Source organism: Sander vitreus, chromosome 3, assembly GCF_031162955.1.
Source record: "Sander vitreus isolate 19-12246 chromosome 3, sanVit1, whole genome shotgun sequence".
Lineage (NCBI taxonomy): Eukaryota > Metazoa > Chordata > Actinopteri > Perciformes > Percidae > Sander > Sander vitreus.
Window position 1 is genome coordinate 2,723,024 of NC_135857.1, and position 23,883 is coordinate 2,746,906.

The 23,883-nt window shown below is 40.4% G+C and overlaps 1 protein-coding gene across 5 annotated transcripts; it reads right to left on the reverse strand.

The window, feature by feature from the left end:
- Positions 1–468: 468 nt before the first annotated feature.
- LOC144512370 (serine/threonine-protein kinase DCLK1-like) lies at positions 469–23,883 on the reverse strand. 5 transcript variants are annotated; one of them, XM_078243123.1, is made up of 16 exons: positions 23,523–23,883; positions 22,929–23,275; positions 12,611–12,710; positions 10,925–11,035; positions 10,659–10,753; positions 9,545–9,632; positions 9,280–9,449; positions 8,899–9,018; positions 6,127–6,273; positions 4,569–4,702; positions 4,353–4,430; positions 4,113–4,209; positions 3,932–4,012; positions 3,710–3,823; positions 1,270–1,343; positions 612–669 (listed from the first exon to the last, which is right to left on the reverse strand). In XM_078243123.1, exons 1-16 carry the CDS (start codon positions 23,881–23,883, stop codon positions 612–614), a joined length of 2,175 nt encoding a protein of 724 aa, XP_078099249.1. The 5 variants fall into 5 exon arrangements, with proteins under 5 accessions (XP_078099233.1, XP_078099223.1, XP_078099215.1 ...); XM_078243115.1 differs by having other exon boundaries at positions 9,551–9,632; positions 10,919–11,035; XM_078243107.1 differs by lacking the exon at positions 1,270–1,343 and having other exon boundaries at positions 469–669.

Consider the following 23,883-nt stretch of genomic DNA (forward strand, 5'->3'; position numbering starts at 1 on the left):
CTGTAGTTTAACTTAAAAGACATATAGACACTTTATGATCCATTACTGTGTAAAAGGGCGAACACACTTTGCGTAAAATATATAAATAGAAGACTGTCCTATTTTTACGCTTTTAGAGCGGATCTCTGCGGAGCAGACGCACCACTACGTGCTGCTCTCGTGCTCTCATTGATTATGGTGAAAGTGTGTTTTTGGAACATCTGCTCCGCATACGTTACGTGTGCAATGTAACGCCCGTTAAAGGTATATTCTTTGATCCAGAGACTAACTTGTCCCTTACTCCGATCAATGCATTTTTATTAAAGTATTATGACTAGGAACATTTAAAAAAAAAAAAAAGGTACAGGTCAGTATTCAGTTTGTGAATGTCCAAGTCAGCAGACTGAACCCAATGTTGGATCTTTCCGTTTTGCAGCCTCTCCACTTTTCCATGGAGGGGTGGACGGTGCTGTGGCCTCTGGAAGGCGGTTAGAACGGAGAGGTGGGTGAACGCACAGTGCCTGCCGAACCGGGGGAATAGTCCTCAGACTCAGAGGTGAACTCAGCCGCGGGGAGGCCGGGGTTGGCACTGCGGGAGGCGCCGATGCTGTGTGGGAGTTTGGGAGCGAGCTTCACATCCTGGTGGCGTCTTCGTCGGAAAACTTGCTTCTCCTTATCAAGTGACGTGGTCTGAGAGAGGGTGACACAGCAGCTATCGTTAGGTTCACCACAAGACCACAGAGATGAGGAGTGGCATCCAATCGACCACCAGTTAGACACTTGGCACAAAGGTTAGATGAGCCAATGTTTGCATGCAGTTGTATCTGGAAAGCTGCATTTACCTCACAACAATTCTCCTCAGTTTAACTACTTATGACAGAGAAAGTTTAACTTCAATTTGTGACACAGCAAACTAGTGCAGTGCTCAACAAAACGAGGAGAAGCAACAATCGGCAAAAAGGTCTGCCAATGTCAGGTGTGACATCTCTACGTCTGTGACAGCACTTCTTACAACATCCAGTTCCAGTTCAATGTGTCACGTGAACCCTCAGATGCAGTTAGCATTATGGATGCATAACTTATCCATACAGAATAAGTAAATAGCAAGGCGACCAGGCAAGAGGAAACAGCCACAGCAATAGTGAGATGAACGACGGGATAAAGGGATGGATTTGATGAGGTAAATGAAGGGCGAGGCGTGGAAAGGGCTTCATTTAGGGGCAATGGAAATGGAGACTGCCAGCACTTTGCCATGGAAGCACTGCATATTTGCGCTATGCTGTGTCATACCTTATCCAGTATAATCCTGGATGCTGGATGTGGTCCAAAGACCCTGACCTTTGGATGGTAAAGTCCTGGTCCAGCTGAGCAGAGAGAGCAGGTGCAACTCAGAGGATCACCTTGAACTCAAAGCATCACTGTTCTGATTGACAATAAGGTGCACAACTCTAAATTGCTATTATAACTGCTGTGATGAGAAGGGGCAGAAAAATAATGGCCCAAAAATGTCACCGTCAACTGACATTCTGTGAACTGTCAGAGAAATGTTTTCATTTGGCAACAGACAACCGAGTAAGTATATTAAGTAAAGTAATTAAAAAGGCAACATACAAGAAAATGTAGAGAAATGCAATTGATGTTTCACCCCCATCAATAGCAATTGGTAAAAAAATATGACTTCAAGAATACGCGAATTGAACAAATCCAGCTCAGCTTTATAACTATTCCAAGAAATCATATACTGAAACGTAGTCATTGTTGGCCAACTACAGGTGCTGGTCATATAATTAGAATATCATGAAAAAGTTGATTTATTTCAGTAATTCCATTCAAAAAGTGAAACTTGTATAATGTATACATTCATTCCACACAGACTGATATATTTCAAGTGTTTATTTCTTTTAATTTTGATGATTAGAACTGACAACTAATGAAAACCCCAAATTCTGTATCTCAGAAAATTTGAATATTGTGAAAAGGTTCAATATTGAAGACACCTGGTGCCACACTCTAATCAGCTAATTAACTCAAAACACCTGCAGAGGCCTTTAAATGGTCCCTCAGTCTAGTTCTGTAGGCTACACAATCATGGGGAAGACTGCTGACTTGACAGCTGTCCCAAAGACGACCACTGACACCTTGCACAAGGAGGGCAAGACACAAAAGGTCATTGCTAAAGAGGCTGGCTGTTCACAGAGCTCTGTGTCCAAGCACATTAATAGAGAGGTGAAGGGAAGGAAAAGATGTGGTAGAAATAAAGTGTACAAGCAATAGGGATAACCGCACCCTGGAGAGGATTGTGAAACAAACCCATTCAAAAATGTGGGGGAGATAAACAAAGAGTGGACTGTAGCTGGAGTCAGAGCTTCAAGAACCACCACGCACAGACGTATGCAAGACCTGGGTTTCAGCTGTCGCATTCCTTGTGTCAAGCTACTCTTGAACAAGACACAGCGTCAGAAGTGTCTCACCTGGGCTAAAGACAAAAAGGACTGGACTGCTGCTGAGTGGTCCAACGTTATGTTCTCTGATGAAAGTACATTTAGCATTTCCTTTGGAAATCAAGGTCCCAGAGTCTGGAGGAAGAGAGGAGAGGCACAGAATCCACGTTGCTTGAAGTCCAGTGTAAAGTCTCCACAGTCAGTGATGGTTTGGGGTGCCATGTCATCTGCTGGTGTTGGTCCACTGTGTTTTCTGAGGTCCAGGATCAACCTGCACACAGTGCCAAAGCTACCAGTACCTGGTTTAAGGACCATGGTAGCCCTGTTCTTAATTGGCCAGCAAACTCGCCTGACCTTAACCCCATAGAAAATCTATGGGGTAATGTGAAAAGGAAGCTGCAATACGCCAGACCCAACAATGCAGAAGAGCTGAAGGCCACTATCAGAACAACCTGGGCTCTCATAACACCTGAGCAGTGCCACAGACTGATGGACTCCATGCCACGCCGCATTGCTGCAGTAATTCAGGCAAAAGGAGCCCCAACTAAGTATTGAGTGCTGTACATGCTCATACTTTCATGTTCATACTTTTCAGTTGGCCAACATTTCTAAAAATCCTTTTTTGTATTGGTCTTAAGTAATATTCTAATTTTCGGAGATACTGAATTTGGGGTTTTCATTAGTTGTCAGTTATAATCATCACAATTAAAAGAAATTAACATTTGAAATATATCACTCTGTGTGTGATGAATGAATACAATATACAAATTTCACTTTTTGAATGGAATTACTTACATAAATCAACTTTTTCATGATATTCTATTTATATGACCAGCACCTGTATGTTATTAAAAAGATCTCCCAACGACAGTGCTGACAGTCAGACAGAGGAGGATGAGAGGCCAGAGCACACACAGGAAGACCCAGCAGCAAGAAGCAGATGGATGAGCTGATGTATACACTGAATAAAGCCGAGAAGTCACCACTTCTCGAAAAGATGGATTCATTTGCTGCTTTGCAAAAGCATACAATGCTAGTATCAATTTTAATGACATCCAAAGGAAAGTGATAAAAAGCTTTTGCACACATAAGGCGTTAAGCAGGAGATGAAAAGAAATGTTTTTCAATTTCAAGTGACATCCAAAGCATCATCACTAAAGCAAATTAAAAAAAATAATGAGCCAAAATGTGATGTACTGATGCAGAGGGGTGTGTGTGTGTGTGTGTGTGTGTGTGTGTGTGTGTGTGTGTGTGTATATATATATATATATATATATATCAGTGCTTACAGTAATGACTGACACTCCTGCTGTGGTGCTGTTGAGTTTGGGCCCGGTGTTGAAGTTCTTCTTGATCTTCCCAGCCACAGGCAGCTGGTACTCGTTCTCCGAGACACCATCATCCTGAAAAAATACAAAGAACAAAGCTTCAGGAACTCCCTGCTGTATCATACTGCACTCTGTCTTAGCAGCACTCGTGTGTACTGGCTGACTTTAACATGGTGAACTTACATTGACCCAGCGGTGATCGAGCACCTGTACAGCTGTGTATCTCTGATCCACCTCTACCTGCAGCATCCCAGTGATCAAAGCCTAAATAAAGAGACACCACAGCAACACATCACTGACAGACTCTGGTGTTTTACATGGAGCATAACAATGACAGATAATGGGAGCCCTTCCAGACCCAAACCTTGGCAGTGGCCGACACATGGTCCCAGTGAGGTGCAGGGAAATCAAGCTGGCCACTCAAAAGCTGTTCAAAGAGAGCCTCCTGATCTTCACCACTGCTGTAGAAATAGAATATTAAGTTCAAACTAAGTTTCACATAATAGTCTATAATGTGATGGCAAACAGACATTTTCATTAATGTGGTTTAAACAAATTGATGTGGTTAAAACACCATACTACCTCCTGATACAAGAGCACATACCCACGGAACGGAGGAAAGCCACACAGCAGTATGTAAGTGATGACACCAGCCGCCCAAATGTCAACCTTGAGGCCATATCTGTAATTGAAGATTAAGATAGCACGTATCAGAGAGACTAAGCACATCTTTTAGAATTACTGTAGCAGTTTTTGAATGTCATGACGACATTTATTTCTACTTTCTTTCACAGCAAATGCCCTACTAATCATGTCTCACCCGGTCTCAGCAACAATCTCTGGTGCTACATAGGTGGGCGTGCCACACACAGTATAGAGGGGCCCGTTGACGACCGTAGCCAAGCCAAAATCACCTAGCTTCAGAGACTTACTACCATCGTGGTGTTCAAACACCTGTCACACACACACACACACACACACACACACACACACACACACACACACACACACACAGTAAGTAACTGCAAGCAAACATGTTTGCCAATTAATATTTGTTGCTGTGGTAAAGATTTCATTAATGAGCTGGATAATAAAACGAGGTTACACCGAGTGCAGCGAATGAAACAGAATGGAAATAAAGACCTGGGAAGGTTTGTAATTTATATAACAAACAGACTGTTTTGGAAAAGTACAGAAAATTAACATTGCAAATACAGATGGACTCTCTATACTATGAGATTTTTGCTTAAATCACCAGATGAGTATTATGTAACAAATGCCAAGACTATAGCAATAAACAGTTGTAAATGAGTTCAATCCCAGGCTTTTCTTTTGCCGATGTGAATGAATAGATTGCATTCATTCAATTCAGAAATCTAAAAGTGCTCATATTATGCTCATTTACAGGTTCATAATTGTATTTAGAGGTTGTACCAGAATATGTTTACATGGTTTAATTTTCAGAAAACACCCTATTTTTGTTGTACTGCACATTGCTGCAGCTCCTCTTTTCACCCTGTGTGTTGAGCTCTCTGTTTTAGCTACAGAGTGAGACATCTCACTTCTGTTCCATCTTTGTTGGGAGTCGCACATGCGCAGTACCTAGGTAAGGACTACTAGCCAGTCAGAAGCAGAGAATGAGGGCGTGCCCTGACAGTACCTAGGTAAGGACTACTAGCCAGTCAGAAGCAGAGTATGAGGGCGTGCCCTGACAGCACCTAGGTAAGGACTACTAGCCAGTCAGAAGCAGAGTATGAGGGCGTGCCCTGACAGTACCTAGGTAAGGACTACTAGCCAGTCAGAAGCAGAGTATGCGTGCCATGCTAGCAGCTAGGCGAGCATTATAACGTGTGTTACAAAGTGACCACGTTTGTCTCTGAAGTAAAGGCTGGACTACAATAGAGCTGTTTGGAGCAGTTTGTGAACAGTGTTTTCTGCTGGAGATGGTAAGTCCCTTTGGGGGGGGGACTTTGGGCTTTTTCACTTTGTAAACCTATAAACGTGCACAAAAAAAATATATAACACAATAAAAGGGAAAAAGCCAAAAAGCATAATATGAGCACTTAAATCTTCTGCTTCTAGAACTACATTTTAGAGTTAATAAATTAGAGCTATTTTAGATTTCCGTCTGTACAGAAAATACCTTGTGGAGTTGTGTATAGTAATTTCATTTCATAATTTCATTTATTTATCCTATGTATGTTACATGCCTTCATATAGTTGTAAGTGCAAGCTTGTACGTATGGACTTTGGAGAAAAGAGACAAGGGGAAAAGGGGATTAATAGGAAACATGGACCTATGTGGCTTTAAGCTGCAAAGCTTTTACAATGTAGCTCCACTCACTGCCAAAACAGAATCTTTGTAAAGCCATACTTACCAACAGGTTTTCTGGTTTTATGTCTCTGTGGACAATATTGAGGCTGTGCAGGTACTTGATGGCACTTGCCAGATTGAACAGCATACAGCTCGCGTCTCGCTCGGTGTATTTGTTTGAGGAGGTGATTGCATCAAAGAGATCGCCCCCCTGGAGAAAGAATATTTGGGATGTGAAAGAGTACAGTTTGCTAGTCTTTAACTATGTTAAAAGGCTGATGCAGCTTTATCCATTAACAGGACTCAAGTAGAATCCAAAAATGGTATAGACCAATGTAAAATGATGTTACAAAATAGAAGTCTCATAAAAACAAAAACATTTCAATACAACAAATTGACCAAAAGAATTTCACAAATGAACCATACTGTATGACTTTTACTGTATTTAAGCTTTAAAATGTATTCTTAAGAATGAACAAATGTGTACCTTAACCAACTCCATTACAAGAAAGAGCTCACTATAGGTGTCCATTTCCTCAATTAAAAGTACGATGTTGGGATGTTTCACGCGCCGAAGGATTGACACTTCACTCTGGATCATGTGCTCCTGGGTAATAAGGAAATTTAGTCAAACAAAGGGAAAATCTAGTAACACTGTATAGTAAAAAGGATGTACACACATAGATGTCATGTTAGTCCCAGAGGAGATAGCACCATCTGCTGACCAATGAAGAAAATAAAGAAATTGAATGAGCATCCAAAACAGAACTCTATCAACATTGTACACAAAAAAAATAGTTTGTTAATGAATCAGACCAAACTTGGTGGTGTGATAATTGTAGTCAGCAGATGTAGAGGCAGGCTCACCTTTCCCCTGCATTTATCTGTGTTGATGATCTTCAGAGCATACTCCCTTCCAGTGGATCTCTCCACACACTCTCGCACCACAGCAAAGTTTCCGTCCCCTAAAGTCCTCCCCACTTTGTATCTCTCTGCTATGGAAGCAGGTACTGAGGGGTACTCATCCATTGGCTCAGCTGGGGAGCAAAACAAAAGAAGATCTCTAATGTTAAAGCTATGAACAGTAGCCAGTCTTCTTCCACTATGTTTGGGTCTTATACAATGTCTTACCCTCACTGCCAGGCCCATCCCCTTCGTCCATTGAGCTGCAAACCTTGGTAGAAGCTAAAGAAAGTGAAGAGCCACTGTGTTGAGATCCCTGGAAAGAGAAGACAGCCATGGAGTGAGAACTAAAGACGCACTTGTCTATATAAATTTCACTGAAGGCAAACCTTGTGTAAAAAAAAAAAAAAAAAAAAAAAAAAATTGATTACAGCCAGCTTACACAAAGCCCATTTGTTCCACCCTGGCAGCCTTGAGGATGCAGTTTGAGATTAGACAGACAAATAAAAGTGTAGTGAAACTACTAACCTTTCCACCAGAACAAAGACTGACATGTGGTTCTTAAAGGGAGTGAGAGAAAATAATATTCTCTGCCACAGCCAAAATACCAACCCCAGCCAGTCTTATGCTTAATTAATGATGGGATCAATAATTGGAATTCACTCCAGAGTCGACTTGTTATGCACTCCCAAACCTAATGTTTCTGTTTAATTTCATGTCACCATAATACTTTTTAAATATGATTTAATGATAAATTGTTAAAACTCATTCTCAAAGCTACTGGGGTATGATGTATGTCTGACATCATATAAAATACATCTTTAAAGTGCTCATATTATGCTCATTTTCAGGTTCATAATTGTATTTAGGGGTTGTTCCAGAATAGGTTTATGTGGTTTCATTTTCAGAAAATACCATATAGTTGTTGTGCTGCACATTGCTGCAGCTCCTCTTTTCACCCTGTGTGTTGAGCTCTCTGTTTTAGCTACAGAGTGAGACATCTCACTTCTGTTCCATCTTTGTTGGGAGTCAGTAAGTACTGCTAGCTTGTCAGTTGCAGAGTATGAGGGAGTGCCATGCTAGCAGCTAGGTGAGCATTATAACCTGTGTTCCACGTTTGTCTCTGAAGTAAAGGCTGGACTACAATAGAGCTGTTTGGAGCAGTTTGTGAACAGTGTTTTCTGTTGGAGATGGTAAGTCCCTTTGGGGTGGACTTTGGGATTTTTCACTTTGTAAACCTATAACGTGCACAAAAAAGATATATAACACAATAAAGGGAAAGGGACAAAAGCCAAAAAGCACAATATGAGTACTTCAAGAGATATTTATAGGCACATCAACTTTTATTACCCGTCGTCTTCGGAGGCAAGCTTGTACGTATGGACTTTGGAGAAAAGAGACAAGGGGAAAAGGGGATTAATAGGAAACATGGACCTATGTGGCTTTAAGCTGCAAAGCTTTTACAATGTAGCTCCACTCACTGCCAAAACAGAATCTTTGTAAAGCCATACTTACCAACAGGTTTTCTGGTTTTATGTCTCTGTGGACAATATTGAGGCTGTGCAGGTACTTGATGGCACTTGCCAGATTGAACAGCATACAGCTCGCGTCTCGCTCGGTGTATTTGTTTGAGGAGGTGATTGCATCAAAGAGATCGCTGGAGAAAGAATATTTGGGATGTGAAAGAGTACAGTTTGCTAGTCTTTAACTATGTTAAAAGGCTGATGCAGCTTTATCCATTAACAGGACTCAAGTAGAATCCAAAAATGGTATAGACCAATGTAAAATGATGTTACAAAATAGAAGTCTCATAAAAACAAAAACATTTCAATACAACAAATTGACCAAAAGAATTTCACAAATGAACCATACTGTACGACTTTTACTGTATTTAAGCTTTAAAATGTATTCTTAAGAATGAACAAATGTGTACCTTAACCAACTCCATTACAAGAAAGAGCTCACTATAGGTGTCCATTTCCTCAATTAAAAGTACGATGTTGGGATGTTTCACGCGCCGAAGGATTGACACTTCACTCTGGATCATGTGCTCCTGGGTAATAAGGAAATTTAGTCAAACAAAGGGAAAATCTAGTAACACTGTATAGTAAAAAAGGATGTACACACATAGATGTCATGTTAGTCCCAGAGGAGATAGCACCATCTGCTGACCAATGAAGAAAATAAAGAAATTGAATGAGCATCCAAAACAGAACTCTATCAACATTGTACACAAAAAAAATAGTTTGTTAATGAATCAGACCAAACTTGGTGGTGTGACAATTGTAGTCAGCAGATGTAGAGGCAGGCTCACCTTTCCCCTGCATTTATCTGTGTTGATGATCTTCAGAGCATACTCCCTTCCAGTGGATCTCTCCACACACTCTCGCACCACAGCAAAGTTTCCGTCCCCTAAAGTCCTCCCCACTTTGTATCTCTCTGCTATCGAAGCAGGTACTGAGGGGTACTCATCCATTGGCTCAGCTGGGGAACAAAACAAAAGAAGATCTCTAATGTTAAAGCTATGAACAGTAGCCAGTCTTCTTCCACTATGTTTAGGGTCTTATACAATGTCTTACCCTCACTGCCAGGCCCATCCCCTTCGTCCATTGAGCTGCAAACCTTGGTAGAAGCTAAAGAAAGTGAAGAGCCACTGTGTTGAGATCCCTGGAAAGAGAAGACAGCCATGGAGTGAGAACTAAAGACGCACTTGTCTATATAAATTTCACTGAAGGCAAACCTTATAAAAATAAAAAAATAAAAAAAAATTGATTACAGCCAGCTTACACAAAGCCCATTTGTTCCACCCTGGCAGCCTTGAGGATGCAGTTTGAGATTAGACAGACAAATAAAAGTGTAGTGAAACTACTAACCTTTCCACCAGAACAAAGACTGACATGTGGTTCTTAAAGGGAGTGAGAGAAAATAATATTCTCTGCCACAGCCAAAATACCAACCCCAGCCAGTCTTATGCTTAATTAATGATGGGATCAATAATTGGAATTCACTCCAGAGTCGACTTGTTATGCACTCCCAAACCTAATGTTTCTGTTTAATTTCATGTCACCATAATACTTTTAAATATGATTTAATGATAAATTGTTAAAACTCATTCTCAAAGCTACTGGGGTATGATGTATGTCTGACATCATATAAAATACATCTTTAAAGTGCTCATATTATGCTCATTTTCAGGTTCATAATTGTATTTAGGGGTTGTTCCAGAATAGGTTTATGTGGTTTCATTTTCAGAAAATACCATATAGTTGTTGTGCTGCACATTGCTGCAGCTCCTCTTTTCACCCTGTGTGTTGAGCTCTCTGTTTTAGCTACAGAGTGAGACATCTCACTTCTGTTCCATCTTTGTTGGGAGTCAGTAAGTACTGCTAGCTTGTCAGTTGCAGAGTATGAGGGAGTGCCATGCTAGCAGCTAGGTGAGCATTATAACCTGTGTTCCACGTTTGTCTCTGAAGTAAAGGCTGGACTACAATAGAGCTGTTTGGAGCAGTTTGTGAACAGTGTTTTCTGTTGGAGATGGTAAGTCCCTTTGGGGTGGACTTTGGGATTTTTCACTTTGTAAACCTATAACGTGCACAAAAAAGATATATAACACAATAAAGGGAAAGGGACAAAGCCAAAAAGCACAATATGAGTACTTCAAGAGATATTTATAGGCACATCAACTTTTATTACCCGTCGTCTTCGGAGGCTAGCTGGACTGGTTGGAGAGGATCTTGGAGACTTTCCAGATCGAGGTGTGGACAGCTGACTGCCTGCAGTGCCATTAGCTGCCGGTACATTAGAATTGGAAACATCACAATAATGATGAAATAGTGCGGGATAGACGAAAATGTACTGTTTATACATACTCAAGTATACACATAATCCTATAAGAACACTGTGTGAGACTTTAGAACAATACATTTGCTTTTGTTTCTTTGTGTCACACTTACCCGAACCAGTGGATGAAGGAGACTTACTCCTGCGGGACATCCCACCACCTCTTGGGGAAGAGAGACCCTGCACGGAGGGGAGGCGGCCATATGATGGAGACTTTGCCACCCTGCACTCTATAAAGAAAGAAAAGACAAATGTACACTGCTGGCGCAACGTTTTACCTACTTAATACTAGGCTTCTAGGCTTTACATGCATTTTACCATTATAAGTCAGCTTTAGGGCTCTGACAGTTGGAAGTACTGTGTTAGTTACCTCTGCCAAGAAGGGAGGGAGGGAGAGTCAGTCGGATTACGGGAAAACTACAGGCTCGATTTTCAAGAACCTTGGAAGGGCATAGCATGGGCCAAGGAAGACCCCATTACAAAATTATTTTTCACTTTCATTAATGTTGTAAGATAGGACGTGCTGTATTCATGTGGTGTCAGAATAATCAGCAAGGTGAGTTTGCTCCTTATGCATTAATACTGTGAGACAGGGTGCCTTGGCTGAGGTCTGCAATTTCCCGAGTGCCCTTTTAGTTCCAGATTAATTTTAGTTTGTAGGAAAAAACCAAGACTAGGTTTAGAGTATATGGCTGGACCGAGTATGATCAATGTGCTTAAGTGTGGCCACATTTTTTAACAGGAATAGTCAGCAGTGTCTTTAATTCCTGAATATTAAATGTTCAACTGCAATTTTCTGTAGTGGTCCCAGTAATAATTGTTCGTAAAGTTTAGTGAAGTAGCATATCATATGAAATGATTCCGATGAATAATAACTGTCGAGCTGATTCGTTTTGATAGAGCAACGACCAATGGGGAATCTCTAACCATACCAACGTCATCACTTACTCCAACCAATGGTGTAACCTTCTCTCAGTGACAGACTTTCGCTTCTATAGGACTGGCCCTGCATTGCTTGCGGTCCAGCCAAAAACGTTACTGAACAAGAGCTGCAAATACTAGGGACACAGAAAAGGTGTGCAAGTACTGGACATCAGTAATAGGAACCATTTTCTTCCGGTTACAACAGCCTAAAAACCATGAAGCCACAAAGTATGAGCAATGACATCCTTTCTATTCTGATCTACACAATCAAACACACACACACTTTATACCACAACTATAAACTAGGTCAAGTGAATGATAATGTCCTTCAGATCATCTGTATTCATGAAGCAAATTTGTATTTCAATCCAACTGTCTCCTCACCACAGCATCTGTAAGCATAAATACTCCACTAAGACTATTCTGCCACCCTTTCATTCATAAGTGGTCTTTATAAATGGAAAGTTTGGCAATCTGATCTTCAGTACATGGTGTCATATAGTCCAATGCCATTTGGTAAAGTCTGGCCTCTTCATATTTAAACAATGATTTGTAGTGAAAAAAGCGAAAGGGTACAAGATGGCAGCAACACCTCATACTGTATATTAGTGGTGCATCTAACAGTAGGAGCAGGACTAGCAGTTGAAATAATAGACATGCGATTACAAACTTGCAAGAAGCACAATAGTTCCACTTCATTGGCATATTCAGTATTTATGTGGGCCACAAATGAGAATAGTTTAATAAAATGCTACTCAAAGTATTAAAATTTGACGGTATGCATAGCTACGATGGGCAAAAACATAAAGCCCGACGAGGTGTTAGTCCTACCCTTTCCCCACTGAGCGATCCAAGCCTCATATAAATGAAAGATCACTTACCACTTTCATCCAAGTTGAAGTCATCCTGATAACGGAACTTCTCAGGCCCACAGGCAAAGAATATATCATCTTCTCCAAAAAAGTCCTGAAGGCATGTAACCTGGTAAAGATGGAAAAGTTTGAGTTATAACTCAAAGTTACAACTTTTATATGTCGTGTACTCTCCTCAGTGATACTCTACATAATATTAATTCCAAAGACAGTGCTGGTGTCTCCCAATACCTGACATACACCAAAATAAATAACTCAACAATTAAAAAGCTACCCAAGTATACTAGGTATTATTTTCAATATTTATCAATCAGTGCAAAGACCCGCACACTGACACTGCTGCTGCACTCACTAGCCAGTAATGGACTGCTTTCAAACTTTAATGGAGCATCTTGAAAGATATTCAGTAACATTTCAGTGTGTGAAAGCAGTGACCAACTCCCGCAGAAACCCCTCTTCAGACAGCATATTATGTCAACAATGACTAAATGAAAATGAAAAAAATGAAAATATATTGAATGAATGGTGCCGACTGCGCTTACATGTGCAACATGATCCCTTTAAAAAAGAAAAAGAAACTGATTATTGAAATCTATATCTAGGCCTATACATCTATATTGGGTTTATCTATGATTATGAGGGAAAGTGACTTAATGCATATATACTGTACATACCCAAGGTTTTAAGCAAAGTGCATTCAAAAGGGTACAGTACAGTTTATTCTATAATATATATATAGCACATATAGTATAGTATACACAGTACTAGATATTTTAAGTCCAAGGACACATGGGTCCACACAACGGCACCGTAAACAACATTGTTAAGGAAAAACTCAGGAGCAGCACAACTCATTTCACATACAGTGGGGCAAAAAAGTATTTAGTCAGCCACCGATTGTGCAAGTTCTCCCACTTAAAAAGATGAGAGAGGCCTGTAATTTTCATCATAGGAACACTTCAACTATGAGAGACAAAATGAGAAGAAGAAAAAAATCCAGAAAATCACATTGTAGGATTTTTAATGAATTTATTTGCAAATTATGGTGGAAAATAAGTATTTGGTCAATAACAAAAGTTCATCTCAATAATTTGTTATATACCCTTTGCTGGCAATGACAGAGGTCAAACGTTTTCTGTAAGTCTTCACAAGGTTTTTACACACTGTTGCTGGTATTTTGGCCCATTCCTCCATGCAGATCTCCTCTAGAGCAGTGATGTTTTGGGGCTGTCGCTGGGCAACATGGACTTTCAACTCCCTCCAAAGATTTTCTATGGGGTTGAGATCTGGAGACTGGCTAGGCCACTCCAGGACCTTGAAATGCTTCTTACGAAGCCACTCCGTCTTTGCCCGGGCGGTGTGTTTGGGATCATTGTCATGCTGAAAGACCCAGCCACGTTTCATCTTCAATGCCCTTGCTGATGGAAGGAGGTTTTCACTCAAAATCTCACGATACATGGCCCCATTCATTCTTTCCTTTACACGGATCAGTCGCCCTGGTCCCTTTGCAGAAAAACAGCCCCCAAAGCATGATGTTTCCACCCCCATGCTTCACAGTAGGTATGGTGTTCTTTGGATGCAACTCAGCATTCTTTCCCCTCCAAACACGACGAGTTGAGTTTTTACCAAAACGTTCTATTTTGGTTTCAGCTGACCATATGACATTCTCCCAATCCTCTTCTGGATCATCCAAATGCTCTCTAGCAAACTCCAGACGGGCCTGGACATGTACTGGCTTAAGCAGGGGGACACGTCTGGCACTGCAGGATTTGAGTCCCTGGCGGCGTAGTGTGTTACTGATGGTAGCCTTTGTTACTTTGGTCCCAGCTCTCTGCAGGTCATTCACTAGGTCCCCCCGTGTGGTTCTGGGATTTTTGCTCACCGTTCTTGTGATCATTTTGACCCCACGGGGTGAGATCCTGCGTGAAGCCCCGGATCGAGGGAGATTATTAGTGGTCTTGTATGTCTTCCATTTTCTTATAATTGCTCCCACAGTTGATTTCGTCACACCAAGCTGCTTACCTATTGCTTCCCAGTCTTCCCAGCCTGGTGCAGGTCTACAATTTTGTTTCTGGTGTCCTTTAACAGCTCTTTCGTCTTGGCCATAGTGGAGTTTGGAGTGTGACTGTTTGAGGTTGTGGACAGGTGTCTTTTATACTGATAAGTTCAAACAGGTGCCATTAATACAGTTAACGAGTGGAGGACAGAGGAGCCTCTTAAAGAAGAAGTTACAGGTCTGTGAGAGCCAGAAATCTTGCTTGTTTGTGGGTGACCAAATACTTATTTTCCTGAGGAATTTGCAAATAAATTCATTAAAAATCCTACAATGTGATTTTCTGGATTTTTTTAAATACTTTTTTGCCCCACTGTACGTGAAGAAGGTTCTGGAGACTTTGATTACTTACACAGGAGCATGTAATGAACACTCAATTGAGGAGACAATTAAGCAGGCAGCACAGTTAAACCACGATGTGTTATTGTGCAGTGCCGTCCCAACTCTCTGAAGTTCCCGTCTTCCTGAAGCTGTATTTAAACTCCTCTCTTGATTTTCTCCATATCACCCAGCTCTACTGCACAGGTTATGAGGTTATGTTGGTCACTGACCTGAATGAGACCTGGGGTACCACGGTCTCAACTTACATAGCACGAGTTTGTAAGCTGGAAATTCCACAACAAACATTACTGTGACTTTTTATCTTTTTGAAGCTACCCCTACCATGATTCATAATATTTGGGACAATCTTATCAAATCTTGATTATATACTGTAAATGTCAGTACAGATGTCCATCTACTTTCAGGTCATCTCAGTGTACAAGAGAGAAGACAATAAAAGAAATACCGCTGGATTAAAGATATAGGATTTCACTTGAGCAGATATTCAAAATGGCCAAAGTACAAAGGGAAAATAAATGCTACAGTGTGTGTACAGTAGATAATATGAATAATGAAATTAAAGTTTCTTTCTACTGGTGTGTCAGCCTGGCTGCATATGATAAGGTATCTTGGGTAACTACCAAGAGAAGAAAAGCTCCTTTTAAACATGTTGGATTGTATTCAGTAGTCTGACAATGCCATTTCCATCCTTTGTGAGAGATTACACTAATTGTCTGCTTTTGTTGGGGTCTATTCAATACAAAATCATGTTGAAACAACACCAGTCATCCATTCAAAACACCGTGGGCACATCGTTTCTCATATAGAATTAATGTGTTACTAACTGGATCTACAAAATAAGCCTAAAATCTCTGAATTTGTAATAAGCTGTTATATGGTAGAAAGTTAAATATTACAGAGGATGGTTTTGAACTGGCCACCACATATACTGTATTGACAACAGAAATATTGATTATAATCATTTTCATTTTTCAACAAAGAGAAACTAGATGACTGAGTTGATGTATTTTCTGCTCTCAATCAGTCCATCAGTGGATGCAGAGTCATAAATAAATAAAGATGCTGATGAGTCATGACCTTCTCCTCAAATGGATTATTGATGTTCTTAACTACAGCAGTTTGCCAGAGGATATTTTCATTTCCTCTACATAGGGGCAGAGCCCTATCAACAAAAACGTGATTCCATATTGATATTAGTTATGAAGTGGACATGTATACATTTATTTATTTTTTTTAAATGTTGCTATTGAGTAAAACACTGCAAGTGATAAAATAAAGTCCATAGTCACCTTACAATGATTGTGTTCTTACAGTGTCTTTGAGGACAAGGTTTAGAAAATGGAAATTTCAAGACAGCCAATACATCTAATACAAAACATCTAATATGTACACACATTATTCATTATCTTATCATTAAGAACCGTGGAGAGTCAACATCAATAATATCTGATGTGATAGGATGTCGCATTCCTACTGACCCGGTTGTTTTGTTACTTAATGATGACTCTTGGTTCAACCGCAACCAAGAAAATTATAGCTCAACGCTGGCTCCCCCCTCACTCACTATGTATAAAGCAGTGGTTGGCATACCTTCTAGACATAGTTATGCTTGAGCTCTCTACAGCAAGGATTAACAAAGCCAAGTAATCGACTATGGAAAAACGCACTAGCACAAGTATCAGTCCTAATGACATCAGCATCACAAGAACTAGATTTTTGTTTTCGTGTTTGTTTTGTTTTCCTCGAGACCGCAGGGGGTGGTGGGTGGGAGAGGGTATTTGTTCTTGTTCAGCTGTATTTATTTATTTGTTCTGTATGTTGTAGGTTCAAAAAAAATATAAAAATAAAAAAAATTTAACTTAAAAAGAACCATGGAGAGTTCATCAGGACTCTAATGAGATGACTTAGGAGCTTAGACAGAGCACACAAAAAGGACAGACAAGAAAGCCGACCACAGTCAGTCAACCAGACTGCCCTCTAACCATGCTAATGCTCCTTAGTTAAAAATGTGAATATATTCTGATTTTCATTGTACAAATCTCAGGTTATTCTGGTACAAATGTACACCGATACACCAGTGATTAAGATAGTACATGCAGCTTTGATATTCCTTTATCTGAAATACAGAAACGCGGGATTATCCACCAAAGGAATAGGAAGTACTTTTTCTGCAAGTTAATATGATAAACCAAACAGCCTAAAGGTCATTCCGCCATGAAATCTTATAATAAAAATTGAGCAGAGAGGGGGGCTTAATATGGCCATTTTCTCTGCAGACACCCTACTCTGACAGCCCCTGCCCCCACCCCTCCTCCAACAGTGTGAGACCCCAAAGGAAGGAGAGCTGCACAGCCATTGCCAAGGAGACCAGACAGAATCACAGCTGAGTTTGAGATGATGAGAGCTGCTTTAATATTCTCTGTCAGATCCTATCTGGAGCACTGGGCAGTACAAACTGCCGACAAAAGAACATTGTCACATCAGTCTAGGTAAGACGGAATAACATGGAACACCACGTCACTATGACGATGTGAGTTGAATTCTGGCTTCAGCCCTTAGGTGGATGTCACCCCCTATAACTCCCAATGTCTCTCGTAAGCCGTTTAATAAGGACAATATTTTAATAATATTGTTCCACAATAGGACGGTTGCTACTAAAGGGGTAAAAGCCATTAACAGATCTTATCAACGTTGCACTCTCAACAAAAAGTGTCCAACTTAAGTGACAAAACATGGATTAATTCATGTAAGGTCTTTTAAACCACTTATTTAATTAGAACCACTCTTTATATTTTATATGCAACTTTGAAACAAGACATTAAATTAATTTAATCTTAAATTACATATTGTTCGTCTGAAATACTAGGAAAAAAGGAAACCTCAAACCTATGATGGAACAGTATATCTAGGGCAATCATGACTGTGTTGTTTTATATTGATTACGAATGCCTGCTGGCTCAGTGACACCACAGCTCCATCAGGCCTACCATCCCCCCAATAACACCCACAGTCCTTGCCTTCCTGGAGCATCCTGTGCTAATATTGATTCTCAGGGCTTTATCTGTGTGTTGCTCCTGAAAGAACACAATTGGAGGTACGCAAGCTTTAGAAACTAATCAATCTCAACCATGGTAAAGACAATAGATTACAAAACAAAAAAAACTGGTAATGAGACATTGCTATAGCAGTGGGCAGGTGGAGCTCTCCAGGGTACTGAATCTCCCCTTTAAAGTGCAAGACTGAACACAGCAGGGTCACTCAGCATGTCGGGGAGAAACAGGACTCTTCACGTCATTTTCGAATGGTTCTAGTTCATTTTGTTTAAGCTGCCATTATGTACAGTTTGAGGGCGTGCATTACTTTATTTTTTATATTTGACACTGCAGTAAATACCCCAAGGCAAATTCCACGTATGGCAACTACTGCAATAAACTCCTGATTCTGATCTGTTTTCAGGAATCAAGGGTCATTTATTTGCTATATCTACTTGTTTTCCATACTGTACTTTATGCCCATGTATGCATGCTCAAATAATGTCCAGTAGAAAGAGAAGAGTATATTCAAACATAATCCAAGATTCAAATTAGGTCTGCTGCAGAATTCTGTGACATAACTGCAGTTGCTGCAAAGGCAGATAAGAGTAATAGCTGCCTCAATAAGTGCAAGCCAGCACTATGAGGACATCCATAAGGACACACACATGAACCACAACACCAACCCACACATTAACAATTCTAATTACATCGCCTTGTCTTTGAGTTTCTATATTTAGCCCTTAGTAGTTCTAACATGTCTGACTTTGAGCAGCAGAAAATAAGACCATTTCAAATCATTTTTAGAAAGGCTTTGTTTTGACAAAATGTATCACCATAATATGGGACATGTCATGTAAGACTTTGGACTACTGCTTTACATGATATATTATGTGTCAACATTTGTAAAATACATGTTAAACTGGCAACAGATGACCATGAAGTAGCATTGTTATCAACTATAATTAAAAATATTTAACAATGTTAAATTAATGCATATCCTATGTCCTATAAACATATCTCACAGTACTTTTGTACATTTGACATGTTAGGTTTCTGCAGTCTAATTCAAGTACAGCAGCAACCTCCAGTTTAGCACAAGCATAATTAGTAGCCTCCCAGAACAAAATTAAGAGAACAGAGAAAATCTCTTCTTTACACCAAATGCAATAGGTCACTGAGCAAGTCCATTGTTCTGTGTTTGACATCCAAGTCACAGCAGTAGGTGAGAGGAAAGCCAGACAGCCTCCATATCTCCTCTCTCCTTCGTTCTCCCCTTTAGTTACAGTGAAAGATTTGAAAAAAACTGAAGGGCAGTGTTAGATAATAATTAATTCCATCAATAGGAAAACATGTAATAGTATTGCTTTTACATGAAATGGCAAGAAAAGCACTATGCACAATGCTACAGTCAATCTTTCTATTGTTAATAACCATTTCGAAAACCCATCTTTGCCAGGTGTCCTTAAAAAAAAATAAAAAAAATAAATAAAAAAAAGCCTACATCCTTTTAAAGCCTACGTTAAAGGAACACGCCGACTTATTGGGACTTTGTCTTATTCCCCGTATCCCCCAGAGTTAGATAAGTCCATACATACCCTTCTCATCTCCGTGCGTGTCGTAACTCTGTCTGACGCAGCCACCGCTAGCCTAGCTTAGCACAGATCCTGGAGGTAACTGGTTCCATCTAGCCTACTGCTCCCAGTAAGTGACAAAATAACGCCAACATGTTCCTATTTACATGTTGTGATTTGTATAGTCACAGCGTGTACAAATAACAAGGTCACATGACACACAGACATCTTCTAACCGTATACATACTGGGAACTATATTCTCAGAAGGCGAAGCACTGCTACTTCTGCTGAGTGATTTGCTCGCAGCACCTGATAAGCCCTGTGGTGAGGAGTAGAAGTAGCAGTGCTTCCCTTTTCTGAGAATATAGTTCCCAGTATGTATACGGTTAGAAGATGTCTGTGTCTCATGTGACCTTGTCATTTGTACACGCTGTGACTATACAAATCACAACATGTAAATAGGAACATGTTGGTGTTATTTTGTCACTTACTGGGAGCAGTAGGCTAGATGGAGCCGGTTACCTCCAGGATCTGTGCTAAGCTAGGCTAGCGGTGGGTGCGTCAGACGACACGCACGGAGATGCGAAGAGTATGTATGGACTTATCTAACTCTGGGGGATACGGGGAATAAGACAAAGTCCTAATAAGTCGGCGTATTCCTTTAATGTTAATGTCACAGAAATGCAGGTGAACATCATTTTATATAAACTTGTGAAACACAATTGATTTTATAAAAAGGCAAATAGCCACTATGCATAATGTAGAAATGGCATGTGTGGTATGAGCAGAGACCAATAGAGATTCATTGTGGGAACACGCAGGCTAAACCAGGAAACGGCAGAGTGTAGGTCAACATGAAGAACACAAGTTTTGTTCTTTGGCACATAGAGCACCATAAATGACCACCACCATGACCACTTCCACTCTGTATCACATTTCTAAAGCATGAATAGGCTGACATCTACACATAATTTCACCATGGTTAAGCCCATTTTCATGCATTGATGTCAAAATAGGTTCTGTCCTAGGTGCCTGTGATTGACACCTACTTCAACAAGAAGTGTTGACTCTAAAACACAGAAGTTAGTGGTGAGCATAATACAATTACAGTGCAGCGCCATATGCAATATAGTGGGATTGGAATGCCATGGCCTAAGTCTCCTCAGATGTAATCCGTCAGGCAAATATTCTCTGCTTCATCACACTCACACACGTTTTCTTACCCCATAGGGCCCCGTCTGCAAATTGTCTGTTCCTCTATCGCTTTCTTTCTACCTTATACGTTTGTACTCATTTCAGTGTGGATAATGTTTAATAAATTATCAGTCATCTGAGATTTTAAGTACAGCCCAAGACCATTAACTTGGCTGTGCCCATTTGGCCAAGGATCACAGCCATCAAGCAAAGCCACCCGCTAAGCAGATTCACTAATAGAAACATGAATCTAAAATGAATGTGAATAAACAGAAATTGTCTATTACTTTTGCAGTAAAAGAATCAAGAGGGATGAATGAACTGAACAACAATATCAGAAATTCTAACATCAATGTTAAAAACCATAGCCAATACACTAATACAAGAAATGCGTAACAAGCAGTTCTACCATTTTAAGTAAATATATAGGCTAATTAGGTAGTACTAAATTAACATTGTTTAAAAAACAAACTTGTATGTCCTTTTTTTCAGGAGCAACAGCACAAGCAGGTCATTTACTAAAAGGTTAAACACCCATGAAAGCAGGCCCTGGGATGCCAACGGGAGCTTTTTCTGCCATCTGGAGTCACAACATGACAAAAAAAGTACAAAAAGCACAAAAACTAGAGCACAGAGCTGCACTGCCAAGCACATAACACTAAAGCTCATTTGGAAAGCATAGATCCAAACCACTAAATAAAACAATACCCGGCAAATACAGTAGCTGGTGAGAGATAAATGCAGAAATTCTGTTTCACTTTCACACAGTATACATGATGGACATCTACCTTTGATCCATTGCAATTCCATACATTTAAGCTTTGCTAAACAATCTGTCTTCCTAAAATAATTGAGGATTTATGAAGGCTGATTTGTTTGTTCATATGAAAATCCCCAAGTGTTCCCTCTACCATTAAAGAATGGGTCCCATCCAGGAATAATATCAGCCATGTGCTCCTTTTTTGCCACCATGTGTATAAAAAGGCTGACAGACCAAGCACTGCATCTATAAGCCCTCTCGCACTACATTACTACTGCACTGCTCTGCCGCAGAGGCTGTTCCTTAGCAACCAGAACAGGAAACCATAGCAACCATCAGAAGAAGAAAAAAAAAAAAAAAAAAAGAAAATCATATTTTGTGATAAGGATACTAATGTAGCGTGCAGGTGATCATTGATGAATAGGTTTAGTTAAAAGCTAATTACTTCTGTGGGATTTTTGGTAACTAATTTGTTCACTCAGCTTTATGTGCAGTTGCTACTTAAGTGTTGTCCATCCGTAACACTTTAAGGCCCACAAAGGCCTACATTCCAACTAACTCATTAAGTGAATACCATATCCATTCAATAGTGTGCTACTGTTTCATAGGATAATTAGATGAAGTCCTAGAAACCCATTTCTCGTAATACATTTAGCAAATATTCCCAGTTGACTTTGAACGTACCGGGTTGTCTCTCTCTTTGGGTTAGGAAGCAATTCTCAGAGACATGAATAACAAGGAAAAGTTCTGGTTCTTCTTAAACCTCAAAACTCCCTCACTGTGCTCTATAAACTCAGAGGAAATGTGTACCAAGTTGGCCTCATGTGCAGTGTGCTGATGTAAGATCCCTATGCGAGATACCGTACAGTACCACTAATGGGAAGACAGAAGGTGGAGAGAACATTTAAACTTAACAGCAGTATACCAGTCTACACTACCAAATGTATGTACTGCACACAGCAATGCTACGGACAGATAAACGGTCTTGCCAGCCTCCTTTGACTTCTATCCAACAAAAGCATCCCAACAAAAGCATCCTGTCTTCTTCCCCACTAGTGAGCAATTAATGTATCAGTTGTCTAAGATAATGGTACTTTCAGGTAGAGTGCACTAAGGATGCATACTGTAAATAAACACATTAGAGTATAGGCTAGATTAGTGGGTTAACATCTCTTAAACTTAAATGTAAATGTGGTTACTTTTTCAGAAATGCAGATTAACTACTGTTCTCTCTCTGAGTTAGGGGAGCACTGAAAGTCATGCACAGACAGAGGTAGGCCTATGCGACTTTCGAACACTTAAGTAGTTTTAGAAGTCTGCAAAAAGAGCAAAAGTGAGGTTCATAGAATCAGCACTAGAAATAACACCTACCATCTTGCCGTCAACAGTATATAGCCTTTTGACGACTCCAGAGTCCAGCTTGATGGCGTCTGTGACATCAGTCATGACTTGCTCAAAGGAGTGTGCAGTCTTCTTGTTGAGCAAGATCCGTACGGCCTTACGAGGCTTTACTCCACTGCGGACAATGGTTACCAGTTTGGGCTTAATAAAGTCCTTGCCCTCCCTGGTTTCTGGGGATCCAGTCTTGGCGCTACCAAGGGAAGAAGGGTCACGGAGGGCTGCAGCAGTCCTAGCACCGACTGCCCAGTTGGGATTTACATTCTTTGTGTAGTCTAGCATCTTGAAGGGCTCTATGGATGCACAAACATAGCTCTCCCCTGCAGAAAATCAAGACACATTAAAGAGATTTTCTAATTTTCCACAAACTAAAAAGGGATAAAAGATAAAGGAAAGATCCCATCATAGTGTAATACGGGCTTATTCTGCTCTACAAGACTGGGGAAGTCACGCATTTTGTTTTGATCTGCATCAGCAGTTAATTTTGGTGGAGTTTGTCACTTCATTGATCTCACAATATTAACTAAATCTGGGGCAGAATTACAACAATTTTGGAACACTTCTCACCTTCCACCAGCTGGTCCATGGAGGTGATCTTCGATGTCCCATCAATGGTATATATGGTCCGCACTCCTTGTGGCAAGTTGACATTATCTGACAGAGATCTTGTGAGGTCAGCCAGGAGTGCTTCGATCGACCTAAATCTCTCCTGAGAAATGGCATACACAATCCCTTTGAAATAGCGGTCCCCATTGCGGTAGAAACGAATCTTCTTGGCCTTCTTTTCTGAGATGAGTGCTTGCAGGGTCCTGGTTCTGTACAGGCTGCAGTGAGCGCTATGAGTGGGACTGGGGAGCCCATTCCCTCTTGAGCCCCTTCTGGTATATCTCTGAGCCTTGTCCCGCTCATCAAAGTGCTCCAGCTCCAT